Below are 22,337 nucleotides of genomic sequence, written 5' to 3' on the forward strand. Positions count from 1 at the left end.
GGATTGAATGTAACAACCTTTCAGTTCTTTCAGGTGTATCTGAAACCAACAAAAGGAGAACACGAGAGGGAAGGAAGGTGAAGGAGTTAACTTCACTGAAAATTCCAGAATGTTGTTATCTTATTAGAGTTGCTCACCCAGTCAGCCAGAAGTTTAGACTGGATTTGGCATTTTTATCCACTCGAGTCCTTCTTGAGGACATGGGATAGGCAACTGTTGTTATTATTATTATTCCAAATTTCAAAATTGAACAAAAGCAACAAAATATCTATGGAACTCTAAGATCAGCTATTATCCACATTCTATACTTTTAAATGACATATGGATTATTCAGGGCTTTAAAAAAATCAACTGACAGTATAATGAAGCAGAAAAGGCATTGCTCGCTATGTCAATGGCTTTTGCTTCAAACTAAATGGGGGGGGAAATGTGTCCCTCTTGTGCCTATTAAGATTCTTCATTGGTGTTCAGAACCACCATCAACCATACTATTCTTCTGGACCATTTGCAGGAATTGGGGTCACTATTTTACAGTGGTTCTGCTCCTACATCAGTGGACAGTTTCAGCAGTCAGGGCCTGCCCTTGAGCTTCAGGAACTCCAACAAAGGTTCTTCAGGACTCCATGTCCTTCCCCATTTTCTTTAACATCTCCTGATGGGGTGGAAATGAAAGAGGAAGTCAATCAGCATTTGGGGGGGGGGGTGAGGTGTCATCAGTATACATTGCCACCGTAGCCCAAGCCCTAAAAGTCCCGAACTAGATGCTGAAGACTGTGAGGATCTGGATGGAGGTTTCACCCAATACGTCCTTGGGTTGGGTTTCACCTAGACCAGGGGTCTTCAAACTTGGCCCTTTTATGACTTGTGGACTTCAACTCCCAGAATTCCTCAGCCAGGCACGAATTCTGGGAGTTGAAGTCCACAAGTCATAAAAGGGCCAAGTTTGAAGACCCCTGACCTAAACTCTTCCCTTCTGCTAACACAGCAAATAGTAAACTGTGATCAGAGTGGTCTTTGCTCATCTCCATCTGGAGAACCTACTGTGACTCTACTTGGGCAAACATGCCTGGTAATGATAACCCATGCCTTGATCACCACATGATGGTAGAAGGATTATAACCGTCCTTCAACCATAGAGACATGCTCTACGTTCTCTACATTACAGAAGTTACAACTGGTATAAAATGCAGCAGCTGGACTCCTGATGGGAAGTCACTACACAGGTTGCCAGAAGGGTTTCAAGCTCACTTCAAAATGCTGTTACCCGAAAAGTTTTTTTCCCTTTCGAACTCTGGATTTTTGAAGACCATGCTTTATTAGAATTAAACCTGCCTCTACAGTCCAATCATCATGAGTGGGTCTGATGTAGATTTCCCCCCCCCCCACCTCAAGAGGTACGTGGGCTCAGACCAGGAGCTTCCTTCCACCCAAAGAGTGGATGGTCTCAAACCTGCTGGCATTTAGTAAACAGACTAAAATACTTTAATTGCAGCATGCACTCAGCCCATTGATTAGATTAGTCAAGGGCATGCTTACTATTGTTTTTTTTTAATGATATTATTTTAACAGCTTACACTGAGCTTTTATTTTTGCGTTTCTCTTTTGTTCTTGGTTTTGTTGCACCCCATCCAGAATCTATTGGGATTAGGATGGGTTATACATATTGATAAAAATAAATAAATAAGCACTGATCTCAGGACCGCATGCAACATGTACACAGGGGCCATGACAAACAAAATCCACTAAGTGGAAGCGACAGCATCTATGTCTGATGAAAGGCAGTAGCTCGTTTTAGGAAAAATGAGGGGGGGGAATCTTACAGTAAAGCTTAACAGATAACAAAGCCTCTTGAAAACTGTTTTGGGTTCAAAAAATAGAGTATGGATGTCAATATCAGTATAATCAAATAAACTCCAAAATCAGTCTCCACAAAACAAAGCCATGTGCTTTGCAATGAGAGATATAATAAATAGGATCCTACAGTTAAACAAGTATCTATTGTTTCCCTTAAATAACTGTAAACACACCTACCAGATAAAGACCCAAGGAGCAGAAGTTACACCTCCTTGCAACATTTCTTCTTCCCCAAATTAAGCCCTCCACAGTTATATAGTAACATTGATGGATTTTGCAAATGTTTTAGAAACTTCTTTACACAGTGGACCAAAGAACTAAAAACAAAATGCAGGTAGCCCTCGACTTAATGACCGCAAATGAGCTCAAAATTTCTGTTACTAAGTGAGATACTTATTAAGTGAATTTTGCCCCGTTTTATGACCTTTCTTGCCACATTTGTTAAGTGAATCACTTGCAACTGTTAAGTTAGTAGCAGGGTTGCTAATTGAATCTGGCTTCCCCATTAACTTTGCTTGTCAGAAGGTTGCAAAAAGTGGACACGTGACCCCAGGATACTTCCCACTGTCATAAATTTGAGTCAATTGTGTCAAGCATCTGAATTTTGATCACATGATCCTGGGGATGCTGCAACAGACTTAAGTGTGAAAAAAATTGGTCACAAGCCCCTTTTTCCAATGTCCTAACTCTGAAGGGTCACTAAATGAACTGTTGTAAGTCGAGAACTACCTGTATTTTACATATACAATTGTTATACTACATCCCAAAATATATAGCAGATGTTTACAATATGCATCTAGCCAAACCTGATTGTCCAGGTGATTGGCCCTGAGCAAAAATCTTGCTATGATTATAATCAACAGGTGTTGCACGAAAAGGCATTCATGGACTGGAATGCTATCAGTGGAAAGATGCAAGTCTGTCGCAAGATTTTACTAAGTAAGAGGCTCCTTGTGTAAGTGGAAAGGCAGGGCATTAATCCAAGGCAGAAATAAATGTATGCAATACATACATCTCAATGAGAGAAAGTAAAAGTTGATAACTGCTCTTGGGTAAAGACTGCTTCTGCTTCTGCTTTCTGGTGGCTAACAAGAATCAAGTCTGCTTCAATATGCCCAACCAATTCTTCACCCTCATTGCTTGATCTTGCAATCTTTTGGTATAATTATTATATTCTAGTCTGAATAATTATGGCAGCAGAATTGGTACAAAGGAACAAACCAAGGAGGATGCATTTTCTCCTTTGAAAATGTGGAGGCTATCAAAATAAATTAAAAATAAAAAGACATTTCACCAGAGAGGAGCAATAAATGATTGGGTTTCAATGTAAAAACAAAACGGTCACTTTTTACTTTTGTGAACATTTCTTCGAGACCACTTCTTTGGAGAACCTGTTTTACCATCTGTGCAAGGGGTTCACCTGGCACACCCAAAGTGGAAAGATGTTACCGTTCCTCATTGTACTGATTTCACTCCATCGTATCCTGAGGACAGGAAGTCCACCGAGGAGAAGGTTAGAACACCAGAATGAGCTTTTTTTTCACTTCTTGGCTTCTCTACATCATCCCGGGAAGTTCTGCATACTTATATGTTTTAACACGAATCCTCCTTCCCCACCTCCATTACCTTCCTTGTCATCTTTTCAATTTCATAGTGACGGTGATTAAAACCAGCTGGCCTAGGATCCACTGGAAGTCTTTTCTAAGATGAGAAAAAGGTGAAAGGGTCCAAAGGACATATGAAGATAGCGTTACGCATAATGGTCTCTTCCCAACCAACAGTGGGCTCTTTGAAACCTGAGCCAGTTTGCCTGAGTCCCAAGAAGTACGGAGGCTTCTGACACAAAATGGGATGTCATATTTCAGAGACATCACTTGCATGGCTCGTGATCTGTGCAGTCATCCATATCCACGTCAGAATCAAAGAGGGAGTGCCCTGTGTAATCGGTGTCAGGTGTTCGGGAAAAGCTGTTTTCAGGTCCTTCGTCGTCAAAGGTTTCTGTCCTTGAATAAAAACTGAAGTCCTGCAGTGGGTGACTTTTACTCGCTTCGCTGCTTTCTTCCGATTCGTACAACGTGTTGTCTTCATCGTAATGCCACTCGGGCCAGAATTTCCTCCTTATTCTCTCACAGTACATAGCGAGGTTAATCAGTTCTCCTGGGAAAACACCAAGAGGGGGAGGAGAATAGGGTTACCACAGTGCGAATCTTCAAACTACTATACAGGTAATCCTTGACTTACAACGGTTCGTTTAGTGACCATTGGAAGTTACCAAGGCACTGAAAAAAAAGTGACTTATGACCATTTTTCACACTTAACGGCCATTTCAGCATCCCCATGGTCATGTGATTCACCTTCGGATGCTTGACAACGGGTTCAGATTTATGACGATTACAGTGTCCCAGGATCAGGTGATCCCCCCTTTGGCGACCTTCTGAAAAGCAAAGTAAAGGGGAAGCCAGATTCGCTTAACAACTGCAGTGGTTCACTTAACAAACGTGGTGAAAAAAAGTTGTAAAATGGGGCAAAACTCACGTAACAAATTTCTCACTTAGCCACATAAATTTGGGGCTCTATTGTGATCGTAAGTTGAGGACTACCTGTATTTATATTCTCAAAAAGAGTAGAGAATACGTTGGTAATATGTTTGAACCACCAGATGGCAGCATTATTTGAAAAATTCCATCACACACACACACAGAGAGAGAGAGAGAGAGAGAGAGAGAGAGAGAGAGAGAGAGAGAGAGAGAGAGAGAGAGAGAGATCCTCCATTGTCCATTCTTCTCCAGAATCTCTAAGAACATGAGAGAAGGGCATAGAAATAGAGGAGAGGAGTAGAAAGGAATAACTACAGAAATTTCTCTCAGAACAGCAGGATACTTTGCATATGAACATCATTTATGCATTGCTTGTCACAGTATGAACTGTCTTATTGCTATGAGCCTAAAATTACAGCTTTAGTTTTATGCATAATGTTTTTTTGGGGGGGGAATGTAGCATGAGCATCTATGGTGGAGGGCCATGGGCAATGGGTACTTCCCTCCCACTCCTCATAAGCCATAAATCCAAAGTGTCCCTCTTTTCATTTTTAAAAAGAGCTAGCCTGTGGGAATATAAAAGAAAACATATAATCAATCTTCTGATGATTTTTGGAAGCTTTTCAACGTCTTTAGCTCCCGAATGAAGAGTCCTAGCAATGATTCACACAGAGCTGATCTAAAGAAGGGTTTTAATCTTCCTGGTAGGCAGAAATTGCTTCTTCCTGCAAAACAATTCAGAGAGCCAGGGCTTGGCATTGCTGTGATAACTCAGTAATGTGTCTAGCAGAGTCAAAGACAGAAGAATTCATCTTTTTAGCTTGAACCTTTAAAAAAAAAGCCAATGATTATTTTTTCTGAATTTCTAAACACGCACAGAGTTGCATTCCAATGCCTGTAGAGAAAATCTATAAATGTAATTATTCTTGTTGCAAAAAGCAGGATGGCAAGAGATTATGATAGTCCTGCAAGCTAATCCAATATAGTAAAGACCATCTTCAAGAATGGAGGGTGGGGAACTGAGTATGGGGATTCTGCACAATCCTCTAGTATTTGTGATTTAGTCTCCTGGTATATTGGGACTTTGGAGGGGGAGGAGGGATACTATGAAGTTTACTTATTTATTTATGCATTTTCTGTTGCTTTCTAATTAATAACAAAAAGAAGACGCAAAAGAGCAAAACATAAAAATGATAGTGATAGTGATACATCCATTATTAAAAAGAAGGGGGAGGGAAAGAACACATAAAAAGTGCTCTAACAAAAAGTGAAAAAAATACAACAAAAATCCCCATAGTGTATGTCATTATAACAATAAACAATTGCAATTCCATATACACTTCTCTAATGCAAATATTGTTCAAGAATGTGTATCTTTCTAATACAGTGATATGACTATCTTTTCTTTTCACATACTATGTCCAGTATAAATGAGTTCCATATTCCATTATACATGGTCGTACAAAGTCTACATCTATGTATAGAAATATGGGAGTCATTTACACAGTGAAGTTGATCATAGCAGCAATGGGGGAGGGAGGGTTGTTTTGAGCAGAATTAAACAAGGCATCAATTTTTTTCTCTCTCTCTCACCTCCTGACCAAGGACTTTGCTCCTCTTTGGTGCTAAGGTGAGTTTAACTCATAAATTAATCTCTTTTCCTACCTCGAGCTGTCCTTGGATGATTTGAAGTTTTGGTCAGTGTTTGAACGGGAGATCAGCAGAAAATTCCAGAATCAAGCCTATGCTGGGAAGTGATGACAAAATCCCAGGACAAAGCCAAAGGATCGCTCTTCCGTGTTGTTGTTTTGGTGTCACCACAATGATAGAGCTCGGCCTGAGGAACTCTTTTCTGTGTCCCTCTAGATAGGACACAACTTTTTGTGGAGATGTCTAATTTTTACAAGAGAACAAAACTTAATGATAGGCAGTGAGCCATATCAAGTGCTAACAGCTGAAGGAGACTGGAAAAAGGCTTTTATTTATGTATCAGTTTTATATTTCTTTCTCTTCACAATGGCATAAAGTGACCATTTGCCTCACCTGTGTTAGGTATTATTATTGTTTTCCTTTATCCACTCCAAGACAAGTATTATGTATTGTGTTTGGAGCTGGATAGCTTTCTCTGATTTCAACCATTATAATTTTTAGCTGCAACATGTCTAGATGCCAGATTTGCTAGTGAAAAAGAAGAGAGGACCTAACAGACCAATGTCACAAGATCAGAGTTATTTATCTTCGTAGGCTTGTTACTCAGCCTCCTAGATCACGGAACCACTATAAATAATTGCAGTTCTTTAACCATATCAGGTTTCTTTTTCCACTCTTTATAAAATGTTCTTTCCAAGATAAAGTAAACAACTGTACTCAGTAGCAGATCTCTTACAGAAAAGCTCTGAATCTTATCAGCGGTGGGATTCAAATATGGGAACAACCAGTTCTCTGTGTGGATGCCGCTTCCAGAAGTCCATTCTGGGCCTGGGTAACAAAAAATTAGCTACCGGTTCTGCCGAAGTGGTGCGAACTGGCTGAATCCCACCACTGGATCTTATCCAAAAACTTCATGGAGGTCTGATGCCAGGCCAGGCCAGGTGATTTCCAGAATAGGGCAAGTTATTTATGACTTCCATGTTTTTATTCTAGAACATAGACTTTTTAATGACAAATTACTCAAGTATTCAATTCAATTCAATTCAAATAGATTTGTGGGTATTTATGAAAAAAGTGATGTTGAAATCCTGTTGCTAAAAATAACCAGCACTCATATAAAAAGAAAATGAACATAAAAATCACAAACATATTCAACTTTGGGGGGGGGGGAACAGGATAAAGGGTGGATGCCTGTGATGCACATTCTTCAAGAGCTGTTACATTTCCCCATACTGTATGACTCAGTTTCACTTTAGAGCACGGGTGAATCGATCGTGTCACGTGACATATCATGATGTATCATGACGGGGTTTTTTTGCTTTTGTGGAGCCGAGGTGCACGTGGCTTGCGTGTGATGCCTCCGGCTCTCAGGCTGCCAGTTTGACATGCCTGCTTTAGAGCAATAGTAACATGCATTTAATGTGTAGTCTGTGCACCATGGCTCAGATCTACTGCAAACATTTGTTGCTAGGATTATCAAAGGCACCTGTCAAATTTTAATAGAAAAAAATGGGGTATATGCTTTCAGAATAAATAAATGAATTGGATACAAAATGAACTGCAACATCAGAACTATATCAAAAGCAGTGGTGATGCTTGTTCTCCATATTATGTCACACTTCTGTGAACAAATACTTGTCCTTGTGCAATGCTCCATTAACCAGTGAATTCATGGCCCATGGGACAGGTTAGTGAGAAGTCTTGTGAGGATCACCCTAACATTATTTTTATAAATTAACTTTCTACAACATTGTTGCCTTTAGGTTTGTTGAATTACAAGTCCCAGGAAACTCCATTAGCATTGATCAGATAAACTGGGGCTTATGGAACTTGGACTCCAACATCAATCTGAAGAAAGTGGTCTAAATTATCTACGGCATTCTGGAAGGCTGTTAAAACAAAAACCTTGTAGAAAGCAGGAAATTCCAATGGAAATTTTTTGCAGACTAACACTATACCATCCATTATAACCACAGTTCATAACCTATACATTTTTTTCTGAATTAATAGATATTACTCTCATCTGAGGAATTCTGGATACATATTTTCTTAACCACAAAGCACTGTGCTGGCTAAAACAATCAGATTATCTAAAATAATCTAGATAAAATTATGGTGGAAACGTCCTTCCTCTTGAAGCAGCTTTAAACTCTGAAGAAGCCGTCAGATATCATTGACAATGATTTAACTTATGTATTCTTAGGCCTCTTTGAGGCACTGCACTTTAGCAACTAAACCACTAAATTTGGTTTTTAATCTCACAACACCTTTGTATCCCTGGCTGGTAAACTTTAGTTACTCTGAGTCCAGTGCAAAGGCAACTTCCATTTTAGTAGAAATGGACCTTCTACTAAGTTTAGAAACTTAAGATAGGCTTCTGTTCCACAAACACTGTCAAAATATTTGGAACAAATGCAAATTGTCCCTTTGAAAGTTATAGGCAGATTGGTGTCTCAGTGTGAAAGTCAGTAGGAAAACAGAAAATTATAGCATTTTATTTTATATTTTCATTCTGCCTTTACTATTTTTATAAATAATTCAAGGCGGTAAACATACTAATACTTCTTCCTCCTCCAATTTTTCCACACAACAGTAACTCTGCGAGGTGTGTTGAGCTGAGAGAGAGTGACTGGCCCAAAGTCACCCAACTGTGCTTTATGCCTAAGGAGGTAGGACTAAAATTCAGTCTCCTCGTTTCTAGCCTGGTGCCTTATACCATTAGATCAAACAAGCTGCTCACTAATAAAAACTTAAGGCATTTTGCCAAAGAACTAGTAGGTATTAAGCTTAGTAAAGCAAATAAAACTTTTAATTATCTTACTATTCTGCTTATAGCTATTCACTTTATTCCTAAACACAAAGAAGGAAACCCTCCATTTTAACTTTTATAACAATAACTAGGAGAAGTTGGAGTACCTGTTACTTTCTCTGAGAGCCCAAATTACTCAGTGCTACCAGAAAGTGGTATTTACTATACTAAAAACTGCAATATACAACCTGCTTTAGACACACCTCTGTTTGATATCCTTTTATTTCCATGCTGGCCATGTACTTGTGTGCATATATATATGCATGGGTATACATACATACATACCGGTACACATACATATTCTGGAATGATCAAGGACATCTGGCCATAGGATGCAGAAAATCAGAATTCATCATCCAGTTGTCAGAATCAATGAAAATGTTTCCAAAAACAACAATAAGAAAATTATTAAGAAAATTCTTCCCTTCCACCAATGTCTGATACCTCACTCACGTATTTTCCTTCATCAATACTTTGGTCAACGTTTTCCGATGTCATTTTATGGCAGCTCTTCCTGAAGAGTATCAGAGCTTCTCTGTGACTCCCTGACAGCTTTCATTTTTAAAAGAACATTCTTACGCTCCCATTATAAGTTTGAAAGCATCTGGCGGAAATCTGGCAGACTTTTCAATGACCGATATAAGTTGTTCGATTTAGAAGTGGCGCCTACATACTGTGGTCCTTTGTTTCTCTCATGACAAATAAAGTGAGATATGAAAAACGTCAAATGCTGAAAAAATAGGGCCATGCCTTCCAGCATCCTTCATAGCGTTCATCAGATCTGATCTGCTTCCCCCAGTTCCACCATAAGATTTAACCTATGAATTGCATCACCTCCCCCAACATAGTGTATGGCCCAGGACTGCCAATCAGCTGGCAAATCCTATCCAAGGGGCATCCTTCTGGACCATTTTCAACAAGCAGATGCTGGATGGGAAGGATGAGTATGGACTCCAATCTCCTTATTCACACATTTTTTGTTAGTGCGTGAACAAGGTTTAAAGCTGACTCAGAACAGGAGCTGTCCTATGTTCTTGCTGGATTAAAGCATTCATACCTTTAATGAGGCGCTCGGGTCTAGTTCCTGGCAACATCCACATTGCCTGAGCCAGATGACCAAACACCGTAGCATCTAAAGTGGAAAGCCTGGGTCCCATTATGTACTTTTTATCACCTAGAAAATAAATAGATGTCAAAAAAACATTTAAGCGGGTTGGGATATTTTATTTCATTTGTCTTTCTTTCTTTCTTTTTTAAAACAAGTTTGATAGGTTTTTCAGTTAAAAATCTACATATTTAGAAAGCATCATGATGACTGGGTAATCAGAGATTCAGTAACAGAGTTTTCAGTACATAATTCAGGTTACATTCTCAAAACATCCTTCTCAATTTCCCTTAACATTTCATACAACCAGTTTAAACTAGTAAATTTCTAGAAGTAGCATGGTCAGTTGAAAAATTTGTCAATTCAATTTCATTGAAATATATCTATGTCCTGTTATTAAAGTTTACCTAATTTTAATTTTAATTATGTTATTCAAATTTAGCCTTTAACATCCCAAATAATGTTCAAAACCCAAATTTCCCTTATTTCATTACAGCAAAAAGTATACAATCTAACATGTATGCAGTGGCTGAGTAGCTATGTTCTACCTAATAAACATTGTCTGTTTCACATCCTAATACATCACACGTTACTGACAGGACCATTTCATTTGTTTTTCTTAACACATATGCTATGTTTTAGTCTTATGTTGCTTGATGCTTGCTAATTCCTTCAAAAGAGTAAACGTAGTAGTTCAACACATGACGGTTTATACTGATACATACAATTATTCTGTAAAATGGAACTAGCTGTTGTGATCTCTACTCCTTCATGGATTTTTCACTAATTAACCCATTAAAAAAAGTATGGAACATTCAGTATATGTTTGGCTATATCCGAAGCCTGTTGCTCTGAAGAATTTGATAAATTTGTGATGACACTTTTTTATCCACAGCCTAATTGGCTCCTATGTATATGTACATACATAAAAACACACATATACACACACTGTTGTATATGCATTGTTGCATTTGATAAGATTTGTGTAGAAGATGACCAGGCTCAGCCTGAGGGAGGGGTCAAAAGCGTCATCAGTCTTGAATCCCTTCATGCCCATAAGAGATCTAAGTCCAGCCCACCTTGAATTCCTTGATTCTCATCTACCGCCAATTTGCTTTGACAGTTAGTAGTTCAGATTCTTGTACAGAGCATGAGCTTGCAATAAAACTTTATATACATTTTAAACTGCCTTGACTTCCTGATTTTCCTCTGCTTGACAATATGTTTCCCAAATGCGGACGACTCTTAGTTATGGCAAAATCATAATTTTCAAACAACGTTCTATTTAGCCAGTAAGCAGTAGTCTTTCCAGGTGATTAGGCAAAATGCAGGTGATGATGCCTGATCCCAGGAACATACCATTTCCTCACAGTCCCAAATATGGAAGAGCTTATGCAATATAAGATGCTTGGGCAATCCAATACCTCGCTATGTACTTCCTGTCCAGCGAAATTCCTTTGTGCAGTTTTTGCAGTGGAGGTGATATCACTCCAAACAGACTCTCGGTCCATAAATGGGAATAGCAAACCCTCGGCCACTGTTGGAATGGAACTGAATTCAGCGACCTCGCTGATAAAAATGGAGAGATGTATCTTTAAGGAGCACCTCGTATGACTCAACTCAGCCCTGAAGCTTCTCCAGAAGGGCTTCAATAGGCACAGAACATTTAGGTGACTCAAAGGGCCTTTTATTTTTAATGAGAGGGGAGATTTATAATAACTCATTATACTTTCTGGAAAACAATCTGAATCCTGGAATTCTGATTCGGGTCTCCGGTAACCTCTAATTTGCTGTCTCTTTCAACAGAAAGTTACCTTGCAAAGGTATGATCCGGATTTAAGAGGCAACACTGTACTGAATTGGATTGGATTGGATTGGATTGGACTGAATACTTTATTTGGCCAAGTGTGACACACAAGAAATTTGTCTCTAGTGCAGAAGCTCTTGGTGTACATGCAAAGCAACAGAATAATGACAATCACAATAATAATAATAAATAATAATAATAATAATAATAATAATAATAATATAATACCAATAACAGGGGGTAGTAAAGATAATAAGAAGAATAAATAGTCATACTACATGGGCAAATATACATAAACATTAGACAGCACTGTGAGAATTAGGTGTTCAACGAAGTGATGGCACAAGAATTAAAAATTGTCCCTGTATTTTATTTTGGCATGCAATGTCCTATAGCCGTAGTGGCGAACCTATGGCACGCGTGCCACAGGTGGCACGCAGAGGCCTCTGTATTGGCACGTGTGCCGCCGCCCCAGTCCTAAGCGTTCAGCTGGATTTTATAAAACCTTTTCGCTTTAGGCCTCCGCCGCTGTGTGCAAAAAAAAAAAAGGTTCAATCAATCAATCAATTTCAACTTCTCGTGGGGAAAAAAAATCTCACAAAGTTGGAATTGATTGATTGAACTTTTTAGTCCCACCCAGTCTGCAGTTACCACCGCAGCCATGCCTATCCAATGGGCCACACCCACCCAATGGGCCATGCCTACCTGGCACCTGATGATACAGTATATAAGTGGGTTTTGGGTTGCAGTTTGGGCACTCGGTCTCTAAAAGGTTCACCATCACTGCCCTATAGCAACATTCTGAGGGGAGGAGTTGAAACAGTTTACATCCAGGATGTGAAGGGTCTGCTGATATGTTCTCAGGACTCCTTCTGACTCACACAATATACCAATCCTCAGCGGAAGGCAGGGTTGTTGCAATTAGTTTTTCTGCAGTCCTAACTATCCACTGGAGTCTTTACCTGTCCTGTTTGGTTGCTATACCAAGCCAGACAGCTATAGAAATACAAATGAGTGCAAATCTTTCCAAACGTTGTACAATTAAATAAGTTGAATGCTTCTTATAATACCTCCTAATACACCCAAATATGCTAAGCTGAAACTGTGCATTATAGTATTGGTGAACATATGCCATAATTGATAAGCCTGGAGCCTTCACATCCTTTCAAGAAATTAAGAGGTTTCTGGGATGGGATTTGACAGCTTCTGACTTGGGCCAACTCTTCGTTCTAAGTTAGAACTTTCAAGTTTCAATGAATTTGTGCATTTCAACTCATTCCATTTCAATGCATTGTAGTACTGTAAGCTACAAGGGGGTGTATAAAGAATATGAGTTCCAAACTATTTGGGTAGGTGAGTAAAACTACTTCTTGTGGAGAATTAATTATTAAATATTAAATGTTTGACCAAGCATGTATAACAGAAATACTGGGTTAATAGAAGCTTTAGTTAGTACTGTTCACAGTGGAACAGGAAAACGTGAGTTGTACTATAATATAGGTAGTCCTCAACATAGGCCCCTAATGGAGCCTGCCCATTATGGTCTTATAAAATGGGTCAGTCACATGCAGTGGTGGGATTCAAATATGTGAACAACTGGTTCTCTGTGTGGATGCTGTTTCCGGAAGTCCATTCTGGGCCTGGGCAACAAAAAATTAGCTACGGTTCTGCCAAAGTGGTGCGAACCGGCAGAATCCCACCACTGGTCACATGGCCTGTTTGATTTTACAACCTTTTTTGTGGCAGCAGTAAGTCGAGGACACTCTGTACTTCATACTAGTTTAACTGAATGGGTCATTAGTCATGCAGGCCCATGTAAACTCAAAAATGTCAAGACAGTCACATGACCAGCTAAAAGTAATACTGAAGTTTAAACAAATACCAGAAATTGCAAAGGAAGAAAGATGCCTATAGAATGTAATGAAATGTACTATTCATTACCCAGAAGACTGGCCAACGAGCGCATATCTTTCTCCATCAGCGTGTATATTTCTTCCTCAGAGAAGCGGCCAATGCCATGTCCGTACATTTCCCGCTTCACAATTCCTTGGGTGATGTGGCACAGAATCCACTTCAGTAGGTCACTAAAGGGCCCACCAAGGGAAAGCATCTTCTGGGTCTCATGGAGATTGTCCACCCATTGGCAATAGGCTAAGGTCCTAAACATTGAAGACAACCACAACATTGATTTCCAGCAGTGCTATAACTGCAGTAAAGAGATAGAGAATATGAGAAGACAGCAGCTTCCCCACCGTTGACCTTACTGTACTAGATGGGAAAAGCACTTCACAGAAGAAGCTACTGGGCAATACCGACCTGTCTTTGAGCCCAGGGACAAACTTTATGGGAAAAGTAGTCAAACTCTTATGGAGAATACCAGGTTAGAAAAGAATGGACTACAATGTCTTACAGTTGGATACACTTACAAAAAAAAAGGGAGAGGGAGAACTGGGTGATTGAATTATTTATTAAATTATTTGCTGTGATAAAATTTGCAACATTTTCTTAAAAGACTGAGGTTTGTCTGCACCTCAAATAAGAAGGATTTTCTTATTTGAAGTGGAAATGGTTTAACTGGCTAGTGTTGCTTCCTCCAAACTAATGTCCTGTTGATACTTTGGACTTCTCTATAACCCATAGTCAAAAAAGGTGAACCATCCATAGAGGTGGAGTCCAAAACACCTGGAAGAGAGCAGGTTGGAGAAGTCCCGGTTGTAATTCTCGTGAAAGGGTTTTATATGCACACATTACAATGTTTGCCCTTGGTCACCTTTTGGAGCCATCTAGTGGAGGAGTGTCAAACTGCCGACCCACGGGCCGGATGCATCATAGCGACACCTGCAATGGCAAAAAAGTCGCGATACATCCCGACACGTCATGTGACATGGCGAGTTTGACACCCCTGATCTAATGCTACTTGCCAGCTCACTTTCTCTTTCAACTTTAAGGATTGATGCTCCCATTTTATGTATTCCTTTCCCCCTTTCTTCCCAATCCCTTTCCCCCTTTCTTCCCAATCCCATTTTTCCTTTTGAAAAATCATATTGTTTAGATTGCTGGCTTGTAGACATCAAGTATCTTGTGTTTATGACTGTAGGTGAGCCTTCTAGGTGATTTCTTTTTTTTTTTTTGGTGGGGGGGAATGGAAGAGCAGGATGAAGCTGCGTGATGTAAAACAAATATTCTAGCTGTGGAAAACTGATGAAAGTACAACCTCTGTTGTAAAAGCGAGTGGGTCCCTTTTTTGCTCTTCCAATGTCAGCAGCCGCAAATGAATGACTAGGAAAAAGTTGTGAAGCAAAGGAATTGTCATGTAGATTGACAATAACAGATGGCCCAAATATTTGAGGGTGAAAATTATGTTGCGTGGGATTATTAGTTCTCCTTCACAGCAGTAACCTCACACAGCCCTCTCCTGAATATGTCACAGGACTATTTGGAAAGCAGAATAAACCCCAGCTTCAAAAGGAGCGGGAGAGATTGCCCAGAAAACAAGCCCAGTAGTTTCCCAGCAATATGCAGGATGAAATATTTATAAAGCCCAGAGTATTTTCTAAATGGGATCAGGTCAGGTCACATCCTGACAGAGCTTATCTACTACCTCTCCCATTGCTCACAACTTTTGAATCAAGTTAAATCATGTCAGATAATATTAGGGAACTTGGCTACAAAGTGAGTACAAGGGAATGCAGACTATCAGGTGACCGGTATGGCTGATGATAGGCCCTTCTCATCGTACATGCTTTACGTAACCTGAGTACTGATTGTCCTCGACTTATGACAACAACTGAGCCCAACATTTCCGTTGCTAAACAAGACATTTATTAAGTGAGCCTTGCTCCCTTTTACGACCTGTCTTGCCACTTGCTGTTAAGTGACCCACTGCAGGTGCTAAGTTACTAACACAGTTGTTAGGTCAACCTGGCTTCCCCATTGACCTTGCGGGTCAGAAGGTCGCAAGAGGTGGTCACATGAACCCCAAGACACTGCAACGCTCATCAACATGAACCAGTTGCCAAGAGTCCACATTTTGATCGTATGACCGTGGGGATGGTGCAACAGCCGTAAGTGTGCAAAACAATCGGAAGTCACTTTTTTCAGTGCAACTGTAACTTTAAATGGTCACTAAACACACTGCTGTAAGTCAAGGACTCGGTGTAACACCAAATACACCTATCAGGCATGCCCGCCAGGTGATTTTGAGAACTCTTGAAAAGCTTGATTATTGAGAGCCCAGTAGTTTAATTAGTGGTGGCAGAAGTCATTCCGGAATAGCTACAAAATGACACCAGTTCAGTTATTTCCCTGTTGTTGTGTTTTGTTAAAAATGAGCAAATGCCTAGGGGTGGGAGGGGGTTCATCCAGGATAGAGCACACTGACCCATGCAAACTGGGGCTGCTGAGAGCTTGGAGGGAAGAGAGAAAAACACCAGGAGAATGAGCGGATGCTTCGCTGCAGAGTCTGTGGATCTATGCCTCTTAATTATTTATAAAGAGGAGCATCTCATTCAAATGGAAGAAAAAAAAACATACATCAATAGAGGCACATACAAAGCTGATAACAAGGGGGTGATTTGTCCTTTGCTCCTGTGTCCTGAGCCTCTGCAGCTGAGCAAGAAGGCTTAAGAAAGGCACCAAAGATGTAAAAGTATTTTATATTTGACCTGCGCTGATGTGTTTTCCTTAAAGTTACCAGAAACTTACCAATTGCATTTCTAAGCAGGTATTTTGGTTCCTTCTTGTTTTCTTCCCTATACAGTGTTTGACTCGTGTTTTTTTTTCTTTTCCCTTATTCGCTTTATATACATGTGGCACAAGGGCCCTCAGGATCCTAGAAAATGATTCTAAAACTGCTCCAACCGCTTTTGTCAAAAAAAAAAAAAAGCCATCCTTTCAAACAAACCAAGAGAAAGACAGTCCTCTGGGTTTGCCTGCAGACATATTGCAAAAGGTGCAAGTTGAATTGTGTCCTTCAACGTGCATCCGCTAGTTTTGTTAAAGACAAACGTGCACCCACTATCTCAAACCCTGGATTATATATTCTGGAAGCAAACCTCCCTTCTGCAGAGTGTTTTGTGTTTTCATCTTCTCCTTCTACCCCATCAATTAATTGATGCATTAGCTTATTTTGGGAAACCTTTCCTTCCTTGGTGGGAAGGAAAATTAAATCCACATAACACAAGGTATTTTTAGGAACATGAAACTCCTCTACGGTGCTTTGCTTATTTCATTATCACTCCTCCACATCAGGAAGAAGAAAACATTTAGTTGGCTCAATGAGAATTAATAAAATAATAATAATTTATTATCTTTTCCCCTAATCCTAATTACTGTGTTCCTTTCTAGCCCATTAAATAAACTAAATGGATATAAACTTAGGAAATGGCACAATGGTTGGAAAGTCACTGCAAAATCTAAAAAGTGATAGGTATGTGTGTGTTTATGCACATTTGCACTCACTTCTCCTTTAAAATAAGGGTGAGCAATTATTTTAATTTCTTCACTTTGGTTTTATTCCTCATTTATCCCACTTTTTTATTATGTCCCTGTCCACTACAGCTACAAAAAGATTGCTAATTTGTGCCAGTAGGCCCAGGCATCGCCATGCGGAGTTACAAGGGTTAAATTAGAAAGATGGGTGACTTCTTCTTTTAGAAGTGGGTAAAACTTTCAAATGGGGTTGGAGAGTCTTACAACAGAGAACTCCCAACTGTGCATTAAGTCTAAGTGTATTCAAGTACTTTGAACTAAGTCTTCCTTAAGGCAGGGGTCCCCAACCCCTGGTCCGTGGACCGGCACTGGTCTATAACATGCCAGAAACTAGGCCATGCAAACAAGTGAAGCCCCATCTGCGGGATGTGAAATCACACCGCCTCCGGTCTGCAGAAAAACCTCTCTCCCATCTGTGGGATACAAAACCACACACCCTCCGATCTGCAGAAAAACCTCTCTCCACGGAACCAGTCCCTGGTACCCAAAAGGTCAGGGCCACTGCCTTAAGGTCTTGCCATACAGGTAGCTAAAAGGAGAAACACATTGGCAGCAGGCCCACTGCACACACTGCATACAGTCCTGTGCTCCTTACAAAAATGATGTTGTCCATTGTAAATGTTTCATAGGGCCATTAAATGCAGCTGCATCCTTTAATTCTTTCAAGAGCACTCCTATTCCTATGTCAACTTACCAGTAGAAGTGCTCCTCCACCATTTTTGTTACTGCTCTAGAAACAGCTCTCTCATGTGGGCCAAGGTGTTTGTTTAAATTCACTCCAAGTTTCTCTTCCAAAAAATCAATAATGAACTCTGTGCCGGATACCTTTTTGCGATTGTATTCGATCCATGGCATTTTCCCTTGGGGAGAAAGCTTTCCATCAAAGTAGTTCTGTGAAGCAAAACAACAAAACAAAAATAAAACAATCACATGGAAGCTAAATCAGGTCCAGCTCTTGCAATGAATTCAATTTCACTCCTCCATAAAGCTGGCATGATCACCTAATGGCATCTCAGACTTGTTTGCTTATTAAATCAGGTTTTCTCTGGCATAACTGTCAAGAGAAGATGTTCCAAATCTCTCTTTCTTTCTCTCTCTCCTAGAGTTTTGATATTGAAGTTACAAAATCCAAAAAATTACAGAAAATACTGATTCATTGGTGTCATCTAGTGGTCATCGGGATTTTCATAGCCCAGATATAACAGCCATACCCCCCCTAAAGATTGAGGTAGGTTTTTATCATGAAATATAGGGAAGCAATTTATAGCAAAGCAATCTAGTTCGAATCACATCTGTGAGGTAGGATTAGTTCAATAAGTCTTAAGACAAAAGGAAAGATACAGGACTTGGGCTCTGCTGCACTCTCTTCAACATCTTGGGAAGACAATCCTTAACAAAAAAAAGTTAAGGATTGGGAGAAATATAGGAGAAGGAAGGAGTACTGGTATGTTCATCACCTTGAGTTGTATATGAAAAGAACAGCAGGATAAATATCTTTTTAAAACGTGATCTTATTTGGGGTTTTGTATTATGACAACTTCTCTATAAATATTTTAAATAAATATACTTCTCATGCAGTTGCTCTGAAGAGAGAGGGAATAAACCATCAAGGACTTTTTAAGAAATAAGATCTCGCCAGAGAATTGGTAAATTGTATCACTGCCACTGTTATTACTATTGCTACTACTATTACGACAAATAGTAATAATAATACACGAGTGAAGGCGAATATACGTGTCCCAGGATAATGTTGCAGGATCCAATCTGGGTCGGTTAACCAGGAACAGAGGCTTGTCTTCCAAGCTTTGGACTTGTGCTGGAACCCATCCTCAGGGAACTTCTCTCTGGAGTTAAGGTACATACATACCGTGTTTTCCCGAAAGTAAGACCTACTCCAACAATAAGCCCTAGCTTGATTTTTGAGGTAGGCCTAATGTAAGCCCTATCCCAAAAATAAGCCCTAGTTTTGGGGCAAGGCACACACCTAAAATCAAGCTAGGGTGGGGGTGAGGATGTGGAGCTGCCCCACCCACCCCACATCCACTTACCTTACAGCCAGACCTCTCCTCGCCAGCCCACTTCTTCTGAGTGCTCTTCTGCAGCCAGGCCTGCATTTTACAGTCACAGGGCTTTCGGGAAGGCCTGTGCAACCAAGAACCAAGCTATGGATTCAATCTATCGCTTGGTTCTGCAAGACCTCAGCAGCCGAGCACCAAGCTATGGATTCAATCCATAGCTAGGTACTCGGTTGCTTAGGCCTTCTGGAAAGGCCTGACTGCAAAATGCAGGTCCGAATGCAGCTGCAGAACTTTGGCCCCAGAAGAAGTAGACTGGCTGGGTGGGGCTATTGGTACCAGAGATGAGGTAAGACCTACCCCAAAAATAAGACCTGGTGCCTCTTTTGAATAATAAATAAATAAATAAATAAATAAATAAATAAATAAATAAATAAATAAATAAATAAATAAATAAATAAATAAATAAATGACCCAGTCTTATTTTTGGGCAAAGACAGATATATACTTCTCTCTAGAATTAGGGCTAGAGAGAAGTTCCCTGAAGATGGGCTCCAGCATGAATCTGAAACTCAGAAGACAAATCCTTTGGTCCGGGTGACTGACCTAGATTAGATCCTGCCATAATAAAACAGGAACCCTGAAAAGTGTACATAATACGCAGATATTTCCATATGATAGTTCATGTTTAATTTTATTTCATTTATATAATTATAAGATACAAATAATGTAATTTTCTACCATATGCAGCAACTGTTGGATGAGGATGTCAAAGTTAGCAAACAAAGAGTTGGGATGGAATTCCCACTCTTTTTGTCCCTCTGTAATGTCACATGGACAGTCAAAAAAAGGGAATGGAGCTTGCACCATAATCCTCCATCTTCAATCTTTGCTAGTTTCGATACCCTCACACTTCAGATGGGGCTGCTCCTGATTATATCTTTAGAACCAAAAAGAACATTAAATTACATCTATTTAGGGAAGCCCAATAATTCTGGTCTAAAGTTCAAGAAGCCCCAAGTTACCTGGTAAGGCAAATCAGCCATCCTCAAGTAAGTCTCCATTTTCAAGCAGAAAGGAGATAAACTGGGAATGCCATTATTTGGCCTTGAGAACTGATGTAGGATGATGGCATCTTTTGAATCGACTTCTTGTTCTTTCCTAGACAAAAAATAAGCAAGAAGGTTGACAAAGCAGAAGACATCACATCTTGGAGAGGATCAAAGTACAGAACACACCCAAACTACAATGCAGCCAGTTGCTCAGATAGGAACTCTGTCTTGTCTTATTATTGGCATTGTTATTCATCATTTCTGAAGTTTCTAAGAGGCACTTAGCAATAGCAAAGTAAGCCAACAAGCCAAACTGAATTTGTACTGGAAATAGCTACAAGCCTTTCCACGTTTCATTGAAATATATAGTATATGATGATGATGTGCATTATGATTACAATAACATCACATATAATAACAATGGCTTACGTTGTAGGTTCAAGTCTTGATTCCATTTAGTTGGTATCATATAGCAAACATCAGGCTATCGTAATTTAAAAGCATATGAATATTAAAGTTAACTGAAAACAATACATACTTGTAGTGGACAAAGCAATTTGCAACTCTAATCCTAAACTACTCAGCCTAATTTTAAATGGGGTTTTATTTCTACTTTATTTCTTTCAAATAAGCCATTCATCCTTGTGGTATTAGATGAATTCACTTTATATGTACTTTCATGATTTTAGTCAACTGAATTAGCATTGTACCATAACTAATCCAATTCTTTCAAGTTAGTGGGAAATGGTTTCAAAATAAATTTTAACTAGGGCTGCAATCTTGCTGGGGGCAAATTTATTATTTGGACTTCACAACACAGAAATCAGCAGATTGATCTATAATTAGTATCATTAACTGTTTAGTTTTACTGTTGTACTGTAGATGATTTAATTAGCCAGATATAAAATAATTATTTATTCTTACTATTCATTTTATTTCTGTTCTGTCCTTTGCCCCCAAAGCCCATGCCACTAGATAATAAAGACAAATTAAAGCAAGCAGCTTTAATAACTTTAAAAATAAAAGTACAAACAAAAAGCACAGTGTAATTATTATGCTGCATATCTCTCAAATTCCCGGATAAAAGAGGCAGAAATAAGTTGAACTATGGATAAATAGAGACATCACCCTGCATAAGTCATTAGAATACTGTACATTGTTTCACTTGGTGTGATACCAAGACAGATGTCTTCATGAACTAGAAGATCATTTCAATGAGAATTATAGACCTTTGTTCCCCTACTGCCAGTACTGCCTTTGATGCTATTGTTGGATTCACACACTATGCGATAACATACAAAAAGTCCTTAACTTACGACAGAAGTTAGGACCAGAATTTCCATTGCTACGCAAGGCAGTTGTTAAATAAGTCAACCCAATGTTATGATCTTTTTGCCACAGTTGTTAAGCAAATCCGTCTTCTTCCATTGACTTTGTTTCTTGGGAGCCCAGCTGAGGTGGCGGCAAATGGTGATCACGTGACCCTGGGACACTGCAATTGTGCTAAGCAGCTGAATTTTGATTGCATGACCATGGGAATGCTGTGCTGGTCATTAAGTGCAAAGATTGGTGGTAAGTCACTTTTTTTAGTACCATTATAACTTTGAATGGTTGCTAAACAAATAGCTGTAGGTCAAGGGCTACCTGCTTCTCTTTTGACTTAGTACAAGGATGCACAATCCATGGCTTAAGGCAGGGGTCTTCAAACTTGGCCCTTTTATGACTTGTGGACCTCAACTCCCAGAATTCCTCAGCCAGCGTGCCTGGCTGAGGAATTCTGGGAGTTGAAGTCCACAATCATAAAAGGGCCAAGTTTGAAGACCCCTGGCCTAAGGGCTATTGAAATTCAATGGACAAATGATGGCCCTTTTTATTTGTGCCCAAATAATGCAAAATAACCATGCAAAAGCCTCAGGATTGCTTAATTATCCTAGTCTTCAGTTTAAATCCTTGCCCAACTAGAAAAAGGCAAAATTTATCATGACTTGACATTGTATATGAACACTTCATCATTACAA

The 22,337-nt window shown here is 39.5% G+C and overlaps 1 protein-coding gene across 3 annotated transcripts in view; it reads right to left on the reverse strand.

Moving 5' to 3' along the window:
* Positions 1–337: 337 nt before the first annotated feature.
* The window catches only part of FAXC (failed axon connections homolog, metaxin like GST domain containing), a 28,790-nt gene continuing 6,790 nt past the window's right edge, over positions 338–22,337 (reverse strand). The window contains exons 2-7 of one of the 3 annotated variants that reach the window (XR_014024500.1): positions 20,293–20,428; positions 17,947–18,143; positions 13,704–13,921; positions 9,908–10,024; positions 3,481–4,011; positions 338–652 (exon numbers count right to left, since the gene is read on the reverse strand). Coding sequence is in view for 2 of the 3 variants with exons in the window: in XM_081312805.1 (XP_081168931.1) it covers positions 3,725–4,011; positions 9,908–10,024; positions 13,704–13,921; positions 17,947–18,143; positions 20,293–20,428 (955 nt within the window). In the remaining variant the exon portion in view is untranslated. Of the gene's footprint in view, positions 653–1,575; positions 4,012–9,907; positions 10,025–13,703; positions 13,922–17,946; positions 18,144–20,292; positions 20,429–21,243; positions 21,310–22,337 lie in introns of those variants that run through there. The other 2 variants (XM_081312806.1, XM_081312805.1) reach the window with 2 other exon arrangements.

The sequence above is a fragment of the Vipera berus genome (assembly GCF_964194415.1).
Source record: "Vipera berus genome assembly, chromosome: 1".
Lineage (NCBI taxonomy): Eukaryota > Metazoa > Chordata > Lepidosauria > Squamata > Viperidae > Vipera > Vipera berus.